Raw genomic sequence first — 19,865 nt, forward strand, 5'->3', positions numbered from 1 at the left:
GTGTGTGTGTGTGTGAAATATATATATATATATATATATATATATATATATATATACTGTGTATATATATATATATATATATAATTTATAAACATACTATGGATCTAACATTCATATTCTTACTCCACAATGTCACATATATAGAAATACTCCTGCGTTATGCTAGTTTCTTGTTCAATCCAATGGCTAATTTACATGCTCCTCACCTGTGAGTTGTTTGAAATGTGCTAATATAAGAAATAACAGGCAAGCTAATCTTAAGAAATAAATCTGGGCATTTCTGTGGCTTATTACTGATGCAACAATCCCTATCCAAGCTAAAATAAAACATCTGTTTTGCCTTAATTTTTATTCTGCCAAGAGAGTCATAAAATCAACATGGTTCTCGATTGAAATAGAGTGGCCTGTTTTTACACAAATTAGCTAGAAATGGATGCAAGTCAAGGCGTCAACACAAAATCTGTAGTTTCCGCTTTCTTAAATGTCCAGTGTTTTTGAAAACTGAACTGGTTTCATTAAGAGTTGGGTTTTGTGCCAGATTTTTTATGGTACTTATTTGTTACAGACTTATTTTGGATGAAATGTTGCACTGAGCCCACAGCCCACACACGATTCCACGTCTGTTCTAAATTCAAGCGATTACATAGACAGCATCTTACAGCTGATAGACAGTTCCATCAGATATATGACTCACATTCTGGTGGTCACTTTAAACATCACCTCCCGCTGGGTACACAGCCATATGGAGGTCAAACATGATGTAATTCTGTAATATGTCAATCACACACACCGTTAAAATACTTGGGGTTTGTTCGATTTTTTTATTTTTTCGAAAGAAACCTGTTATGATCACCAAGACTGCATTTATTTGATTAAAAAAATACAGTAAAAACAGTAATATTGTGAAATATTATTTACAATCATTTAAAAAATATATATTCTAAATTAGAGTGTGTACACATTGTGGCAGAAATGTAAGCCCATAGAGAAACCCCAACATTAATCTCCTCAGGCATCACAGAGAGTATGGGCAGAACCATATGTTTAGAGAGAGAGAGGCTCTGCACCTGGAATACCACATTCTGCAGGTTTATTTCCAGGAAATAAATGACAACATGAATTGCTTTTGAATGAGCTCAAGTCATGCAGTATTTAGATGTGCATTGCACTTGAGCACACTAAGAATACTAAGAAAAGACTGTTTATTGAGATGTGTGTGAGCTGAAGCATCCATAGATATGCATCTAATGTGTAGAAGTTTGTGCAACCTCATATCAATACCAAACACCTATATGTCCATTATTCCATATTACTTTATTATGAAATATGCATCTAATGTGTAGAAGTTTGTGCAACCTCATATCAATACCAAACACCTATTTGTCCTTTATTCCATATTACTTTATTATGAAAAGATTCAGAACGCTTTTTATCTTGGTTAAAACAAAAAAAAGACTATGTATAAAGGTTGAATCAAAACCAAAATTAAAACCAAAATCCCAAATTAAAAATTTAGTTAACAAATAAACAACCTCAGACAACTGATGATTAATCATTTAAAGCCAATAATTCACGATTAATCTTAAAACAAAATCTCCCCACACTTACAGTACATATGCAACAAAAAAGTTTTACTGCTGTCATCTGATGTCTTCTCATTAACGTTTGTATGATATTCCATATTTCACGCTTCATTGGAAATTAAATTCATCATATAATGGGTGTAATTTACTTCTCTCACACAAATTAACACATTAACTTTAATGCTTCACATCATGCCATCTAAACTGAAAAGCTGTGCAATAGCAGTACATTGTCATGCAAAATAATTAGTGAAATTAATGCAAAATAACTACATGTTGTTACCATATACTGCTCAATCATTCAAGCATTTCTTAAACATTACAGAGCTACATTAAAGGCACTCTACGCATCTAAATCAGCATATCTAAACAATATAATCAGAAATCTTAAAGCCGTTTCTCAGCCTGTCAATCATTCAGCCAGTTTTGGAGAAATTGCGTGTGGTTGAAGAATGAGTGCCTGTGGAAGTTTGCAAAACACTGCTTACTGCAGCTTTAACAAGCATTCAGGACCCTATTAACATATCATTTATTGATGTAATGTGCAGCCTCACTATCTGAGTGGGTGCTTGCTCCAGGGGATTTGTGAATAATTTTATATTGTAGCATACAACTTAAGTGTGGTTTCACCTCTGGTTAGCCTATAGACAAACCCAGCTACCCCAGCATAGAGGATTGTGGTTTAGAGAAAACACTCTGCTGACACAGAGGTCCTCAAAGAGCTCAGAGTGCATATAAATACATGCCATTCAGAATAATTTCCACAAAACTCGACCTAAGCGCTTATGGGAAAGCACACAAAGAAAGAAAATGTAGACTCTATTTGGCCGGCTTACTAATGCCTGACCATTCTAACTCACCAATTTAGGTCCACTTCAGCCACTTACACATCTCATATCCTAAACCCCTAAATCCTTAGTCATTTCCATATGAGCCCTGAGCTCATTATTCAGTAGTGATGTCACTTTCTTCCCCTCATTACAGTGCTGGATGAAGCCAAATTCGGCATTTCCATATGAGCCCTGAGCTCTTTCTTCCCCTCATTACAGTGCTGGATGAAGCCAAATTTGGTTGTATCTAGATGGTAACCTTCATTCTGCAAAAAAAGTATCCTGGGTTGGGTTGCACCAGCCCACAGGTTTAGTAACTACTAGCAAAGACTTTAGAAATACCAAGATGGTGCACTCATATTATTATGAATAGGAGAAAGTGCAACACGCAATATGGTGGAATAAGTCCCGTCTACTAAATAAGGAGCCAATCGGCAATTGGTAAAGTCAATGCATCACTGCAAGCTGCCGTTAGAAGCTCTGGTTATCATAGAAACAGTCAGTGTCCAGAGATGCATGCTTAGGACTGCACATGCGCATTGGCTGTAAAGCCTGAAAAATAAGATTTTTTAAAATATTTGAGGCGAGCACAATAATTTGAAATTTGTTTAAATGTCAGTGTGACAAGCAGTTTTGAGATTTCAGGATTTCCCCATTCAAGTAGATAGGAATTGGTCTTGGATGCACGAAAAATCTACCCAGGGGTGTTGCAAAGAATAATACTGATACCAAAAAACATAAGAAATTCTATTTATTTATTATGACTTATTTTAATTTGACATGCACGTGGGGGTGCTTTGTTTAGATCGTGTTCGTGTTGAGGATTCGTCAAGTCATTTATTCATATAATGTTCTCTCTCTGAGTGTATCAATATCACATATATTTAAAGAACTGAAGTTTGTCAAGTAGCTTATTGGGGCAATTCAATCAGTCTGCTGTTTTACTCCAACCATTACTCCCGGTCGGAGACTTTATTTAGTTTATTTGTAAAGTTACGTTTCAACTAAGTTTAATGGTTAAACGCAAATGTATTTTGTAGTGCGCAAGTTACATCGTAACTCGGTTAAATTAACTTACGCACAACTGGTGCAACCAGCCCGTTTCTTGAAAGGTTTCTGGAGCAGCAAACCTTTTTCAATCACATGGCGTCAATGAAAAATGGTTGGCGTTCAGATAATGCTAATGTATGCATGAGGACACAGCACATGCCTCATTTGAAGTCTTGACATGTAGATCCATACCAGTGATTGCTGAGCGTGCGTCCTAGGAGAGAAATTGCGTGTCATTTATACACTACAGGAGAGTAAAACCCCAAAGATCCTATAATGAGATTGGACAGGCTGCAGATGTTTCTCGGCATCAGGTAAATTTTCTGCTCTCATAAGAGACACCGATTTGGGAGCCATCAAAAAACTGCGTTTCAAACCAAATCCATGTCGGCACCCCTGATGTTTGTTTGCTTTCAAAATCCAGATTAGGAGTGAGAGATAGATGGAGAGAGGGAAACACTGAGATCACAATCGCTTAGGTCTCCTTTGCACCAAATGCTATCTACCTGCATCTCATTGCCAGAAAACTTCCATAAATCCACGCTTGGCCAGCAGCTCTTTTTGGCCCTGCACCCCTCAGGGGAGGGATGAATAGGAAATTAGAGCTCGCAGCAGCCCAGGGATCTGACACAGGAAATGGAGCTAGTCATATAGTTCTGCTTTTATCGTCCTGTAATAAGTTCCAGCTGGCTTCCATTGATACAAGCAACAGACTATAGAAATATCACTGTAACCAGACTCCAAATAAACAACAGACCTCCAAGTGTTTGAGGCTAAATTCCTTTGTGGTTTTGCATTTGGCTGAGCCTCTGCGGGGTCACATTTGGTGTCAGGGCAGTAAATTTGCCTGAAGTCAATTTAAAGATAATTGGATAATGTTCGATTAATCGTTCAAAAAACGTTACTGTTTGAATCTGTCTGATGTATCCTATCAATATCCAGTAATCTTTAGTGATAGAATATTTAATTTAAAAAAAACATTTAAAAAATAATGAATATGTAATGCTTATGTATATTTTGCAAAATGGACATAAAATAAAAATTAAATATAAAAATTTTACCAATTCAACTTACCAATGAGACATTTTTACAGAAAAGACATTATGTGCTTCACAGTTAGGTTGGAAAAGCCATGCATCTCTTTCGGAACTGGCCTCACATCATTCAAACTACGTACACAAATGTCACCACTTGCCAAAAACATGGGGACAAGCAAGATAAACAAGCACAATAAATGGTTGAATTAAAGTTATTTTTGGCAGCCAACATTTAGAGTTTGGAATCTTGGAATAAGGATATATCAATGTCATTTCCCAAAGCTGACACATCCAAGAAAATGCAAAACTATTTTAACCAAAGTAGAGACAATGAGAGCTCCCATTGATACAAGCAACAGACTATAGAAATATCACTGTAACCAGACTCCAAATAAACAACAGACCGCCAAGTGTTTGAGGCTAAATTCCTTTGTGGTTTTGCATTTGGCTGAGCCTCTGCGGGGTCACATTTGGTGTCAGGGCAGTAAATTTGCCTGAAGTCAATTTAAAGATAATTGGATAAACCGGGGAAAGAGGTCTTCATCCACAGATCATCCACAGTTTATAGACTGTCTCCATTCTTGGCTTTCCAAAGTGCTTTCTGAGCACTCTACGATCTGTTTTTCATTGGCAGGAATAGAGGTTGTCCATGCTGAAAAATTGCATCAATTAACCAACACACAGATAACCTTAACTGAAACTCAGGGAACTCAAACAAGACGTCTTATCGCCGACAAACCTTCCTCTAGTTGTTTGAGTTAACTCAGCCCTGATTGAAAGTAGACAGACTCGTCTTTCCTAACTCAATTTGCCGTAATAGATTAATGAATCTCAGCTGAGTGCTGCACTTCACAGTGAAGATGCACATTTATAGACACTGACCTGACTGGATTGATGCGGCAGGGCGACCTCTGATAAAAACAGGCCTCTATAAATAGGCCGACGACGTGTGTTTGTTTGTGTGGGCCGGAGGTCAATGTCAGGGCAGAGATGAGTGATTTAGACAATATCACTTACTGACACAAGGATCAGCACTGGAGTGTTTGGAAGAGGACATAATTTTGCCTGTCAATCCTTTCTTTTGCACTGGGTAGAAAGGGTCAATATGAGCTCAGTGATGAATGTGTTCTCACTAGACACTGTTAACGGTCAATCATCTCCTTTCTGGTGTTCTCATTGACGGGGTGAGAGCGCCGAACAGACACCTGGAGTGATAAACAACCTCCATTTAGAAATGAGAAGCATGTGCGGCATGAAATGATACATCAGCTATAGAGATTAATTACTCTTGAGAGCTTTTAAATGCATCTGTCTTTTTATAGCAAACGTAGCACCAACAGGCTGAACAGCAAGGTCAGCTTCGTATGGTGGGCAGGTAGGGAAGATTCTGGATGGGAAACACAGCTCAATATACTAATTCCACACACAAACTCACATCTTATTTCTCTTTATGTAACAGCACAGCCAGAATCAATTTGCACATGCAATTCCACGCAGTCGTTTTCAATATACAAGTAACAAGGAACGGTGAGGATGTTGTAGCTAATTAGACATTATTTATAGCGCCAACCACTAACACTCAGCTTCATTACACTGTGACCTAATGAGGCTATCGTAACCAAATGCTGGAAATCTTAAAATGTATTCATTACTCAAAGTCCATACCAGTTAATTTTTATTTACATAAACTGGCAATACTAGATGCAGTAAATTCTAAACACTAACCTTAGTAGAGATAGATAGATAGATAGATAGATAGATAGAAAGACAGAGAGACAGACGTTTGTGGTCAGTAAGATTATTTTCTTGAAAGAAATTAATATTATTATTTGGCACAATACATTAAATTGAACAAAAGTGACAGTAAAGACATTTATGATGTTACAAAAGTTTTCTTTTTTAAATAAATGCTGTTCTTTTGAACTTTCAATTCATAATTGATGATTATTGAATGTTCACGCCACACCGAAGACTGGAGTAATAGCTGCCTAAAATTCGGCTTTGCTAACACAGAAATAAATTGCATGTTAAAATATATTAAAATAGAAAACAGTTATTTTGAATTGTAATACTATTTCACAATATTACGGTTTTTACTGTATTTTTTATCAAATAAATGCAGCCTTGCTGAGCATAAGTGACTATAAAAAATAAAAAAGCGCAAAAATCCTACCAACCCCAAAATATTTAATGTTGTTCATGTTGATGGATGGATGGATGGATGGATGGATGGATGGATGTATGGATGGATGAATGGATGGATGGCAGGCACTGTTTAAAAAAAAAATAAATAAAAAACAACGCACATTTCAAAATCTGGGCAGCTACCTAATGCTAGAGGACAGATCTTTTCTAGTTTTTGTAAGTGACTCAATCTCACAGAGAGAGAGTGAGGACAGAGAGAAGCAACTGAACTGAACAGGGTCTTGTCTGCCCGTCACCTCCTTCATTGATTGGACAGATTGTGGGGTTTCATTAGGACTCTAAGCAGACACCTGCTGTGAGATCAGTAGGGAGGAGGTGTTCATTCCTCCATACAATCACAATCACTGAAGAATACACAGGCTATTATGATAAACAGACCCTGCAAACTGACCCCTGGGAGTCACGGTCTGATATCCAACAGTGTTAGTATTCAAACAGTCCTGTGTTCTCTAGTTTGACATGTCACAACCACTGCTCTCATGCACATATTAGATCAACAGAGCTCTATAGGTTATTTCTATAAAACGTTTTAAATGGCCTGTTGTTCTACCTACCACACATTAGACCACACTGTAAAAAGTAATCACTGAATCTACTTAAGAAAAGCAAGTAAAGCTTGAGCAGAGGATGCTCGTCAAACATCACTCTACAGAGTAGGTAATTTATTTCCATTTCCATTTCCTTTACTGATAAGTGGATTTCAATTGACCCTGCTTTGAGATGTATTTTATTATGAGTATTTGAAATGATCCGGGGTCTGCATGGCCCAGCTGCCTTCCCATGTAAACAGGCAGGAATAACACTGCCCGAGAGATTTTCCTCTGTGTCTTTCTCTCTCGTGACTCTATACCTGACAAGCTGCAGTGTTAGAGATAACACACAGTTTAATACACAACCCACACTGAGTCTCAACCGCTCAAATTGATGCTTCTTTAACGCAAACTGCCTCATCCGCTGTAGGATTCTGACCATGACCGGCACCGCTACAGTATACTCTGCTGGAGCGGAGCTTATAGAGTTTAGTAAACCAGCTGGTAAATAGTCAACCCATTCAGAGCAACCAGGAGACACCTAATGTTTACTGATGGAAAGAAGACTCCAGTCTTAATTAATATGCCCTGTTGCTATGGCGATGTGTTTTTTTCTAATTGTATTTTTACTTCAATTTACAGTCAACATGGATATGGATTCTGAATATACAAATATAGCATTATAATACACATGGACACATTATCCACCTTCCCTTATTGACATTCCACTTCAAAATTAAAAGAATAAGTAATTAGGTAATTTTCAAATAATAAAGCAAGCATGAAATGGTATGGACTTCTGTAATATTATATATGTGATAATGCATATTAACTTCCAATATGGAACAGAATAGAAAACCCTTTTTGATAGGATCATGCAATGCTAGATATGACATCAATCAGCAAATTTCCATATATTAAAAATGACAAAAAAAAACAGGGTTAGTGTGTGTGTGTGTGTGTGTGTGAGAGAGAGAGAGAGAGAACAAAAGTCATTTTAGAGGTGGTGGAAGTTATGTTTTGATGAAAGATGAAAAAATAATAGCATGCACTAATCAATCATGCACAATAATATGAGGGGCATTTATTAGTCAAGTAAATTTTGATTTCATGCTGTCTTTAAATATGGGTAGTGGAAAATCACTGACAGTTATTTGCCTCTCTCGGCAGTGATTGTATTTACATGCACATTTGCTAAATGAACACAACACACTCATCAAGGGCTTATGCTATTTCTATGCCTGTGGGCGTTGTTTTCTTCATATTCAGTTTAAAATTACAAACTGGCATGCAGAGCACTCACACATGAGTCGTTTCCTTAAAAACAAACACACACACAATGATACACACAAATATGTGGCCTTTCTCCTCGGCCTACGGCTGTCAGCACTGACTTGGGAAGTCAGAGGCTATGCTACCTTAAAATAACACAGCGGTACTGTGGATAAACATAACAGAAGCCAGTATTTCAGGAGTAAAGGACAGAAGCTGAAAGCTGCCATTGGGTCATTCTTTGATCGCTCAGCTAGGAAACAAAAATAAACTAGAAAATAATTTCAGTTAACCATTACAATGTCAAATGGCCCTGTCTTTCATTTAATCTGCATTCCAATTCTTATTTAAAGGTGTAGTTCACCCCCAAAAAAGATTTACATTATTTTATGATTATTTACCTCATGTCTTCATAAATTCTTCAGAATTATGGAAACGGCATACAGGATTGGAACAACTGAATGGTGAGAATAATAATTAACATTTGGGTAAACTGTTTCTTTAAAGATAGATAGATAGATAGCTAAAGTTTGGACTGAGAATTTAATTTCTGGTCATTTAACGAAGAAAACTGAAATCCAATTCCAATTTATGGCACAGGAAATAGTGGCCTATTTGGACACTCCAAACAAACTGAATTGAATTTTCCCAAGCTGGCACACAGAATACCATTATTAACTTCAGATCTGGACTTTCAGAGTTCAAAATTGGAGCTGCGGAGGTTCGGCAAAGTATGGCACAATATAACAGACCTATAAAACGCAATAGAAAACTGTCATTGAGTAATAGTGCAGCCTAGTAGTGCTGTGACTAAATGATGTTTTCGTGTATTGGGAGAGTATGTGCAGTAATTTTTCAAGAATCTAGGTTTGAATCGAGCCAGACATCCCATGAGCCATTTTTCTGCTTCCATCTACTCTTTCCTCATCCCCATTTCCCCCTCTCTCCCTTTCTTTGGCTCTCTGACATTGATAAATTGCTCTGTGCTGTGCAGGTAATCCATCTTCTGAGACCCCAGACCCAAATCTTCGGGTCTGAGAGTGTTCTCTGCCTCTGTTCTCGCTCTCGTTTCCCTCACATTCCCCTCAGCTCAAGGTTACTGTGCTCTGTAGTGCTGTTCAGAAACCATGCGACTAATTACTTCAACCTGAGAGGAGAAAAGAGAGGACAGGGAAACACGAAGAGTGAGGAAAAAAAGCTTGATATGCTGAAAAATGAGAGTGAAAGAGGACAAGAAAGATGTTTGGCGGTTCCTAAAACCAATCTGCCTCCATAATGTAACTTAATGGAAATTACTGACAAATAATTGGAGTAAAAAACTGGAGTTTAGTGGCTTTTAGTCCTTATCTATTAACTGAGGTCATCTATATTCTATTGTAATCCTAAGGATTGAAAAAGCTAATTTTTGTTGCAGTTTCAGATCAAAAATACATTTTGCGCTCATTTAAGTCATCTAATTTAACAAATCAAAATTTACAATGCAAAAAAAATGTCATTATTCCTAATACTACCTGTCTATAATAACATTAGCAAGTAGAAAAGTAATGCAATACACCTGTGATATAACTACAGTCTATCTATCTATCTATCTATCTATCTATCTAATATAAACTCAGAATTGCAAGGAAAAAAGTCTGAATTGTGAGATAAACAGTCACAATTATCTTTTTATTAATTAATTTATTTTTTAATCCCTTGGCGGAAACAAGCTTCCATACTCATGAGAGACCAGAAGACTGGACCACATTCAACCGTAGTGTGAACGTAGCCAATGATACACATATTATACAAAAGCATATTATATCAGCCTTTAATATGACAGCAGGTTTTACCAAGAAAGGTTGCTACTGATGTAAAGGCACTCATATTTCTTGGTGTATATGTGTGTGTTATGAACCTGACTATGTGTGTTGGCAGGTACTGGTCCACTGGTGCATGCAATAGAGACAGAATGAGCAAGGTGACATTGTCCTGACATCACACTACATCATAATTTGGACACGTGCTAGAGCTCATCTGGAGGTTAATACAGTTCTTTATTCATAATAACGAGTCACTCTGTTCCTCTACTGCATGTATGACCTCCAGCAAAGCGTAATGTCACCTTAAACTTTCACTAACCTGTCTGCATGTCAAAAACCATTAAGGGCAAAGAAAAACAGTCTTAATCTTAATCTTATAATGTCCTTGCAAATCTATTTTAGATCCAACTTTGGATAATCAGATGCTTGTAAAGTCAAAGTCAATCAAACATGGCCATGAAATAACCAAGTTATAAAGTTGGATCTATTTAAGAAACAACAAATGTTGAATGTTAAATGAACTTACCACCTTTTAAACATGACTGTTCTAAAGATGTCACTTCCTCTTATCATTTAAAGTGACAATTGACAATTATTTAAGGTAAAGTGGAATGATGGGGTACAACAAAACTCACAGACACAGATAAATTAATTAAACAATTAAAATATTTTTTTATGAAAATGTGATTGATCTATTAAATATGAAAAAAATGTAAAATATATATTTTATCATGGCAAAGTTATGCCGTTAATAAATTAATAAATATCATAAATAGAATATTATTATAATATAACATTAATATGAATTTTTATAATATATATCATAGTAATATAAAAAGCTGTTGGAATGCTGATATTCTGATATATCCAAAACTCCCTATTAAAAAAAATTAAATCTCTTCTATCTGAAAATGTAGTATTAGTAATTAGTAATTTATTGGAAAGGTTGTTTTATCTGTTTTTTCTGAGACAAAAGCCCTAGTCTAACCGGTCACCATTAGATCAGCTGGAATGTTGGAAACAAAAGAAAGCTCTAGTAAAATGTATCTCTTCTGATCTAACACCATCTTCGGTTGTCCTCCTGACCTTTACGATGCCCTTGTCATTCACGGCATAATTAACCCAGCTTTTCACTCAGGCTGCGCTACACCGGTCTCACTCATCCTCTTAACATTGTTGATTTTGCAGAGGAATGCACTTAAACCTCTCGTAAAACATGGCATTTTAGAATGAATGACTCCATCTGTTTTCTTTTTCCCCGTCTCTTTCTGAAAAAAGGTGTGCGTTTCCCTTGAACTCAACCAAACAATGGAGCCCCTCCGTCTAATCTGATCATCTATCTGAATTCCTTCAGCTGATTGCATGCCATGTCAAAAACACTAATAAGTCCCTGTTAAAGGTGTCTGGTGTAAGTTCTTTTAAAATATGGGGTTTTAGTCTTTTTCAGTCAAACAACATCGGGGCCCATTAATAATTCAAAGAAAGCCTTCTCTATGTATTACCATGGAGAAGAATGTGTAATCCTTATTAGACAAATGGACATGGGAAAAAAGCAATATAAATGGGTAAATAAATGTAAGAAAGGAATAACCAATCACAATTCAGTATGCAAATACAAGTCATTGGAAGATTTTCTAACTTCAATCTTAAAATAAATAAAATGCATTAAATAATATTTATAATTGATATTTGAAGACTGAATTTATTAAAGTTTGAATGGTGTTAAGTGATTTGGGCTGAATAGCAGAACATTCACTGTAAGCGACAGAATTTTTTTTCTCTCAAATGTTTGCTGCATTTTATATTCTTTTCCATATAGTCTTCTTATCAAGAGTGTTTTCTGGAACCCAGGATGGAGGGTTGCTTCAAAGCTTCAAAGCAGAGGTCCCAAGCAACAGCAACTACCTCCATGGAGGAAACAGCCCTGTTGTTGGGGCAATTAAAAAAATGAGTTAGTCAGTAGGTTCTCAGGTTAAAAGCAGAATGAATGGCCCTCTCCACATGTGCGTAAAACCAGTGACCGCATGAGAGATCACAGCGGTGTATGACAACAAGGGTAAAGTGGAGTTCATGCTGAGTAGCACTGCTAATGAGAGATACTTTACATACTGTATGGTTTACCACTACTGTTTACAAATGAGGTTGAGCACATGTGTTCATAATCTCTGTAGGCGCAACTAAAATTACAGTGCCACTATTATAATACTTGATTCGAACTGATCAGCGTCCCAGGCAACTATTTTTTATATATAGCTGTGCTAGTTTCATGTTTCATATCATGCTTGCTTTAAGCTCACGTAATAAAATAATTGTAACTAAAAGCAATATTTCACAGCTATTTATTTACATATCTGTTAAGATTCTGCACAAAATAAGCCCCTTCAGGTTGCTAGAAAAACCCTTCACTTTAGTGGTAGAGTGTCGATCACCATGTGGGGGTTTATTTACATTATCACTTACATTCTGCAAAAATAGGTATTGATTTTTTACAGGTGTTTTACCTGTATTTTGAATTTTGCACTTCATTGTGTACAAATGTCTGTAAAAAATTAAGGTTTGTTTGTTTTTAATTTTGCATTTTTATGATTTAATTAATTATTAGCTTTTCAACAGCTCACAAACACCCTGCAGTTCCCTAATTAACCTCCAGGAGTTCACGAACCCTGCCTTACATGTCCTAGAAATTCTTTAAAGGACTAAAAGCAATATTTCACAGCTATTTATTTACATATCTGTTAAGATTCTGCACAAAATAAGCCCCTTCAGGTTGCTAGAAAAACCCTTCACTTTAGTGGTAGAGTGTCGATCACCATGTGGGGGTTTATTTACATGATCACTTACATTCTGCAAAAATAGGTATTGATTGTATCTTCATTGTGTTTTGTTTTACAGTTAACAAATGTCTGTAAAAAATTAAGGTTTGTTTGTTTTTAATTTTGCATTTTTATGATTTAATTAATTATTAGCTTTTCAACAGCTCACAAACACCCTGCAGTTCCCTAATTAACCTCCAGGAGTTCACGAACCCTGCCTTACATGTCCTAGAAATTCTTTAAAGGGGTCATATGATGCGATTTCAATTTTTCCTTTCCACTCTCTTATTGACTGAGTTTCCATCATCCTTTTTAAATCAGCTGAGCACAAAGGACATGACATGGCATTTAGTCAAAAATGTCATAGTAAATAACTGCATCTAAAAAGCTTTGAAAAATAAAGTGGCAATTCAATGTTTAAAAGGCCACTAAACAAACAAATAAAATGCATTCACAATGAAAAAACAATATGCAATTTGCAACACTTCCATTGCAAATTCTTCACATGTATCTAGTGAGTTTTACTGGGTAGCGGTTAAGAAAACTGTGTGCATAGTTGCAATGCTTTCCTTGAGAGCACAAAACCCATACTCAGAACTCCAGCTGTAGGCTGAAACATAAACATTCAACACATCAAACCATCCAGTCTCCAGAGATGCATTACACAAGTCTGTCAAAATCTTTCATTCTATTTTCACACAATGACAAAGCCTCGAGTGACTAATGTAAACCAGCTATGCTGATCGCTGCCTAAAAATCACGGCTCTACCGAACCAGGCGGTATCCTCCTTCAAGGTAGTTCTGCTTTGATCATGGAGAACTTCAATCTGGCTCTGTCCAGCTAATCCCTGTGAGATCGCTCACCCATGTTCAAGCGGAAGAACCTGATGTTTTCTCTGACTTGGTTCTGGGGTGGATTACAGGCCTTCATGCTTTGGAGGAAGTGCTGCCAGTGATTACGGGGTACAGCAGCAACCTGACTGGACTCTTGAAATACAGTTTTGAGTTCCACTAAAAAACAAACCACCCACTCCGCAAAATCTACAGTGGGTTTAGACATCTGCTGCATTTGGCACTGTGAAACTAGTGTTTATGGGTCATGGATGCTGTTCGACATCATACTGATATAATTATTATCTGAGAAAGTGTTGTATTACACACACACACACACACACACACACACAACAAAATCACAATAATATTCCCCAAACTGTGCTGAAATTTACCAAGACACCAAGCCTGCAATCAAAATGTAAACTCAAACATTTCTCATTACCCTCATTGTATGTGAATAAATGTCTTAAAGTATTTATAGTCTAAGTGAGCTGGCACTGGATGTCAATGTAACGACCAGAAAGACGTTAACCACCAATGTTGGGCAGATGTCATATTCCAACGTCAAATTTTGGTTGAAAATGAAATCAGGTTGACGTCAAAACCCTACGTTTGCTTGACATCAAGCTCCAATGTTTGGCAGTTAATTTTTGGTCGGAAATTCATTGAGTTGATGTCTTTGTCTTTAGATCAAGCTCCAGCTTTAGACTGACGTTGAATTTTGGTTACTTGATACAATGATTAAAACTAACGAAATATCAACATCTAATGATTTTATAATTTGACATTGTGTGGATGCTAATTTATTTTGGTAGACATTGGGTTTTGATTACCATACCTTGTTACTAAATGTCAATGTTTGATGTCAATATGATTTTGGTTACTGAATTTTGGCTACTGCCACGACTGAAAACCAACAAAATATCCATGTCAAATAAACGTCTACATTATACATTGTCCTGGCACTGAATTTTGGGCACACACAATCAGAACCTATATTTAACCAAATATCAACATCTTATAACTTTGGTGGCCTGCTGGGATACTTGTTCAAAAGAAGCAAAACCCACTGAATTCAAAGCCCTACAAAAGCTTTGAGCTAAAATACAGCAAGCACACCTTGAAAATAAATCTTTCAACATTTCATACCTATGAAAAGAGCAGGTTTTTAAGACTAACCATTACCTGCTGTGAGACCTTCAGTTGTAAAAAACAGAAATTAACAGTTCATAAAGCACTGGACCATGTTGTTGTGAATCTAAGTTTCAACCTATAAACAGCTTTGACTTACAATAGTTGTCAACAATCCTCCATTGTTGTAAGAAGCTATCAGGTCACAGTCTATAAAGCCACCATATATTATTCACAGTCATTTCCAACAAGAAGTAATCTGTCCCAAATGAGCACACCAAATCCTACAGAGACATGCATATTCAGTTCTCCCATTGCTGAGCTGTATTCATTTCTGCCCTAGTGACACCATTACACCCCGGCGTCAAGACAAAGCCTGCCGCTGGACAGGAGGGAGTGTCATTTACAGTAGAACGCCTGCTGGATTGAGCAGACGTCAGCAACCCCTTCCCGTTTATTCCTACTAGTCCGTACTAAAAAAGCGACCTCTTTATATGATAATGCCTTGCTCACCTGAGAGGCATAATAAGAGCATTAAACGTGTAATATGTATGAAGCTCACGCCCATAACGTGTTGCTGCCGTGGCAACAATGCTCTGTTGGAAATGGGAGCTGTGTGTGCATGGGATTGAAATGAACATGCTTCTGTTTAGTGGGTGTAATCTAAAGACGAAACCTCAGGGGACGTTGACAACACAGCAAGTCCCACAGCACAAGTTCTGTGAGCTGTAGACTACTACTGTTCCAGTATTCTGCGTTCCATTCACAGTTATATTCCTACTTCAGGAACTACTTGGAAGATGACGTGTAAGCTTTGTTGGTGTTCAAATGTCAATAGAAGAACCATTTTGGGTTCCAAAAGAACCATTCAGTGAACAGTTCTTAAAAAAAAACATTTTTTTAATGGAAAGAATATTTTAATAATCTGAAGGATCATTTTCCATAATAACAAACCTTCATTCATAAAAATAATGGTTCTTTATTGGCATCTATGATTCAAGGTTCTTTGGGGAAACCAAAATGGTTCTTCTATGGCATCACTGTGTTTTTTATGAAGTGGAAAGGTTCCGTGGATGTTAAAGGTTCTTCTGGAACCAAAGATGCCAATAAAGAACCTTTATTTTAAAGAGTAATAGCATTTATTCTGCATGTAAAAGATCATCAGAGGAGCATCATTTACTATGTTTTAAACACTTGACTCTGCAGATGTTGCTAAACATTTAAGTTTTTGCCATCAAACAATGTAGGAACTTTGAATTTATTTGAGTTTTATAAGTCAATGTTCATCACTTCCCTCTATTCTATTGCACTTTTTTTAGGAGGAAATTAGAAAATTTTACTTCCAGAGTGCAATGGAACGCAGCATACTGCAAGATCTCCAGATGGATCGTATACCAGAATGAGACTTTTCCCTTCGGTTCATGCCACAACACTGCTCACTAATCACCATGTGGACGAATCACCATGTTCTCCTGCAGAGAAAAGCCCAAACACTCAGTTACATCTCCTTTAAAATTGCCTCTGGCTTTAAGAGCGCTCTCATGGCCACCCTGCTCTCCAGTGATCCCCTTTCCTTCCCATCAGCCCCTCCACCTCCAGCTCATTTTAATGGGCACCTGCAGGTCACTTGCAGCTGGCAGAACTGGCCATAAAATCTGGAGACCAACAAAAGGTCTGAAACACGAGCCACGGGCACACCAGATCAATGGTGCTCTTAAAAAACAGCAAAATGCTACTTTTAGTAATAATAGTTATATTATACACACACACACACACACACACAGGTTTATGACATCATCTTAGACACTGCCCATGATAAGGAGATCTAAATGCAGATGCAATGTTTTGGACTAGTGAGGGCCAGATTTTTTTATTATGATTTATTTTATTTTTTTTAAGGATAAACGGTGCAATTATTGAAATGAAGAACATAATAGATGCCATATGTTTGTATTGCAACTGTGATCACGTCATAGTTCTTAACATCTTAACGCAAGCAGAGAAGTTTGTTTGTGACAGCACAGCGCCCCCTGTTCTTCTTAATCGATAATTATTGAATTAGGCAAACTGTGCATTGGTTTCCATGGGGCGCAAAAAAAAAAACACTGATCAATAATTTAAAAAGATAGGGTTTGTCTGTAAACCATTTCTGTCTAGGTGTAAATCATACTGATGGTGTGCTTATACATAGCTCCCGGTATTAGACGCTGAAAATGAAATGAGCACACGGCGAAACTTGATATTTACGCACACATGCATCCAATTACGCACTGCATATTTACCTATATATATATACTTTGTGCTTATGATTTGAGCTCTTGTGGAATCCACACCAAGTTCTGGTGCAGTACTACCTAAGCCAAAACCGAATAACTAATCAAAAGGGGTAGTTAATCATAAATGCGCTTCTCTCAGCACTCACGCTCGCCACCAAAGCCACATCATGGTATGAAGTGTTTCTTTACACAGTCTGTTTCACTTTACAGTCTTCTTAAATCAAAGGAAAAAGCTGTTAGTCAGCAATTAATTTCGCCGCCTTTGGCCAGTTTCATCATGATCTCAGTCTCCTGGAAGCGCACTGGAATAGCAGCGATAGTGGATCAGCAACACGCCGCAGTGCCGTGTATGTTCAGCACTTCGCCCCTTATGTGCAACACTTCTGTGTGTTTTCAAACACAGTTTAATGCAAAACTGCTATTTTTTCTTTCTCTTTATTTATTTTATTGTTTATTTTGTAAGCTGCGATTTGTTTTGCTAGTGAGAACAGCCAAACTATGATAAAAAAAGGGAATTAGTCGGTAAATAGCAGTGCACGACAAAATCAAATTTAATTCTAGTTTGAAATCTTCACGTTGTACATTTCTTGGTTACTCCAAGATTTATGTCCAAAATACGCACTGCAACACTGGAGATCATGTATCACACTTCAGCATGGATATCCGATGTCATTTGTATCTGCATGACGCATTTCCATGTCAAAAACTGATTACGGAATATGCATGTGACATCAGCCTACCTTGCTAGAGAAGGGTCCGGGAATGAGTAGTTTTAATGCCTGTCTCTTCAGCTCCACCAACCGTGCGTTGCAGTTCTCGCACCAGATGCCCCGATCAGAACCAGGTGAGCTCCCGCTACCCGAGGCTGGAGAACCAGTGCCGAACCCTGGAGATCCGCCTAAAGAACCGGGCGAACCGGTGCTGATTCCAGGCGATATAGTAACGGGTGAGCCGGAGAAAGAGCCCGGGGATGATATTCCTGATCCGGGGGACGGGGTTCCAGAGGACCCGGGCATGGAGCCCGCACCTTCAGGGACCGGGCGACTGGCGCTCCGAGACTCCTCATAAGCCTTTCGGTACCAGGTTTCAGGAGAGAATGATGCTGACTTCGTAGGGGATGAATCGGTCATCTTAAAGAAATGATAGTTGAGGATGGAAAAATAGTGATTGAAACATTAATGTCTGGGTTACAGATATGGTACATGTAAAAAAAAAAAGTGTGCAAAGTGGTTTATTGTTTTGCATATTGAGTTTGACATTGAAATAGATTGTTGATTTTCTTCACTAGAATATTTTTATTTATTTATTTATTTATTTAGTCATTTAGCAGACGCTTTATAATTTATTTCCCTGAATATGCACATAACTTTACATAAAATAGCTATAACAAACATAATAAATCTTACCCCATATTTTCTACTCCTGGTCCCAGATCTTTCTTTATTCCCTGTTAGAGAGGTCATGATAAAGCCTGATAGACAGGGACTGATGAAATAACTGTGCTCCTGTTACATCCACAACTAAAAGATCCAAAAATCAATCTCTGGCCAGTTCAGTAGCCCTACTGAAGTCCAGTCTCAGCGACTAGTACCATGCAGAAATCTATCCATCTTCCACAGTGGAATATGAATAACAGATGGTCCAATCTGAAATGTCCAATAGTGGATAATCCAGTTCTTTCTTATGCTCTCTGATATGCTGAATCCATGTGCAGTGCTTTAGATTTCACAGCATCCCAGCACAGGCGCATTTTCCCATGCATATGGACTTGTGTGAAGCGCAGTCTGACAGTAGATCAGGCTGTTGGAGGACTGATCTCTGCGCTGCTCTCACTCCAGAGGAGCGCACACATCTGTCTCTGGGGAGACTGGCCACGCCCCATCCGCGCCTCTCAGCGAATAGCATGTCCGAGATCTACTGATTGACATGTGGGAGTGTACTGTTGTCCACAGGCTAAACTAAACTACTAGTTTCTTTATTAAAAGTCAATTTTGACTTTCGGAAATTCTATCAGTGTTGTTCTGTTATAAGTTCGTCTCGCGCAACAAAAATGGTATTGAACTAAATATCAACTATTTATCTACGTATTTTTATTTATATGTGCAGATTTATAATAAATAATAATGACAACATTAGCCTAATCTAACTTATGTGGTTACTCAAAAACGTGTATAAACTACATAAATGTAAAAATACACACACACACATTTTTTTTTACACCATTTAAGAATAAACGAACGCGAATCAATCAAAAATGCAATACAATTTGGAGCATAATATTAGCAATACAAAAAAAGCAAATCTATTTAAAACGGTATAATATTATTTTTTTAAATAATATCATGATATTAAAATATTAGTGTTCCAGGTCAAATGCTCAAAAATCTTCAACTGCTTACACTGCCTGCAAACATGTCATTTGAACCAAGTATATACACTTATTATGAAACCAACAACAAACATTTGCAATATAATTTTGCAATATTTGGCAGTATTTCTTAA

The 19,865-nt window shown here is 37.2% G+C and overlaps 1 protein-coding gene across 1 annotated transcript in view; it reads right to left on the reverse strand.

Annotated features, from left to right (window-relative positions):
* LOC107725844 (kinesin-like protein KIF26B) overlaps positions 1-19,158 on the reverse strand; it is a 96,233-nt gene extending 77,075 nt beyond the window's left edge. The window contains exons 1-2 of the mRNA XM_016535246.1: positions 18,770-19,158; positions 18,104-18,493 (exon numbers count right to left, since the gene is read on the reverse strand). Coding sequence (XP_016390732.1) covers positions 18,104-18,493; positions 18,770-18,826 — 447 coding nt within the window. The 5' untranslated portion in view covers positions 18,827-19,158. The remainder of the gene's footprint in view (positions 1-18,103; positions 18,494-18,769) is intronic.
* Between the last annotated feature and the right edge of the window lie 707 nt (positions 19,159-19,865).

This window comes from Sinocyclocheilus rhinocerous, unplaced genomic scaffold (assembly GCF_001515625.1).
Source record: "Sinocyclocheilus rhinocerous isolate Xijiao unplaced genomic scaffold, SAMN03320098_v1.1 scaffold1004, whole genome shotgun sequence".
In the NCBI taxonomy this organism is placed as follows: Eukaryota; Metazoa; Chordata; class Actinopteri; order Cypriniformes; family Cyprinidae; genus Sinocyclocheilus; species Sinocyclocheilus rhinocerous.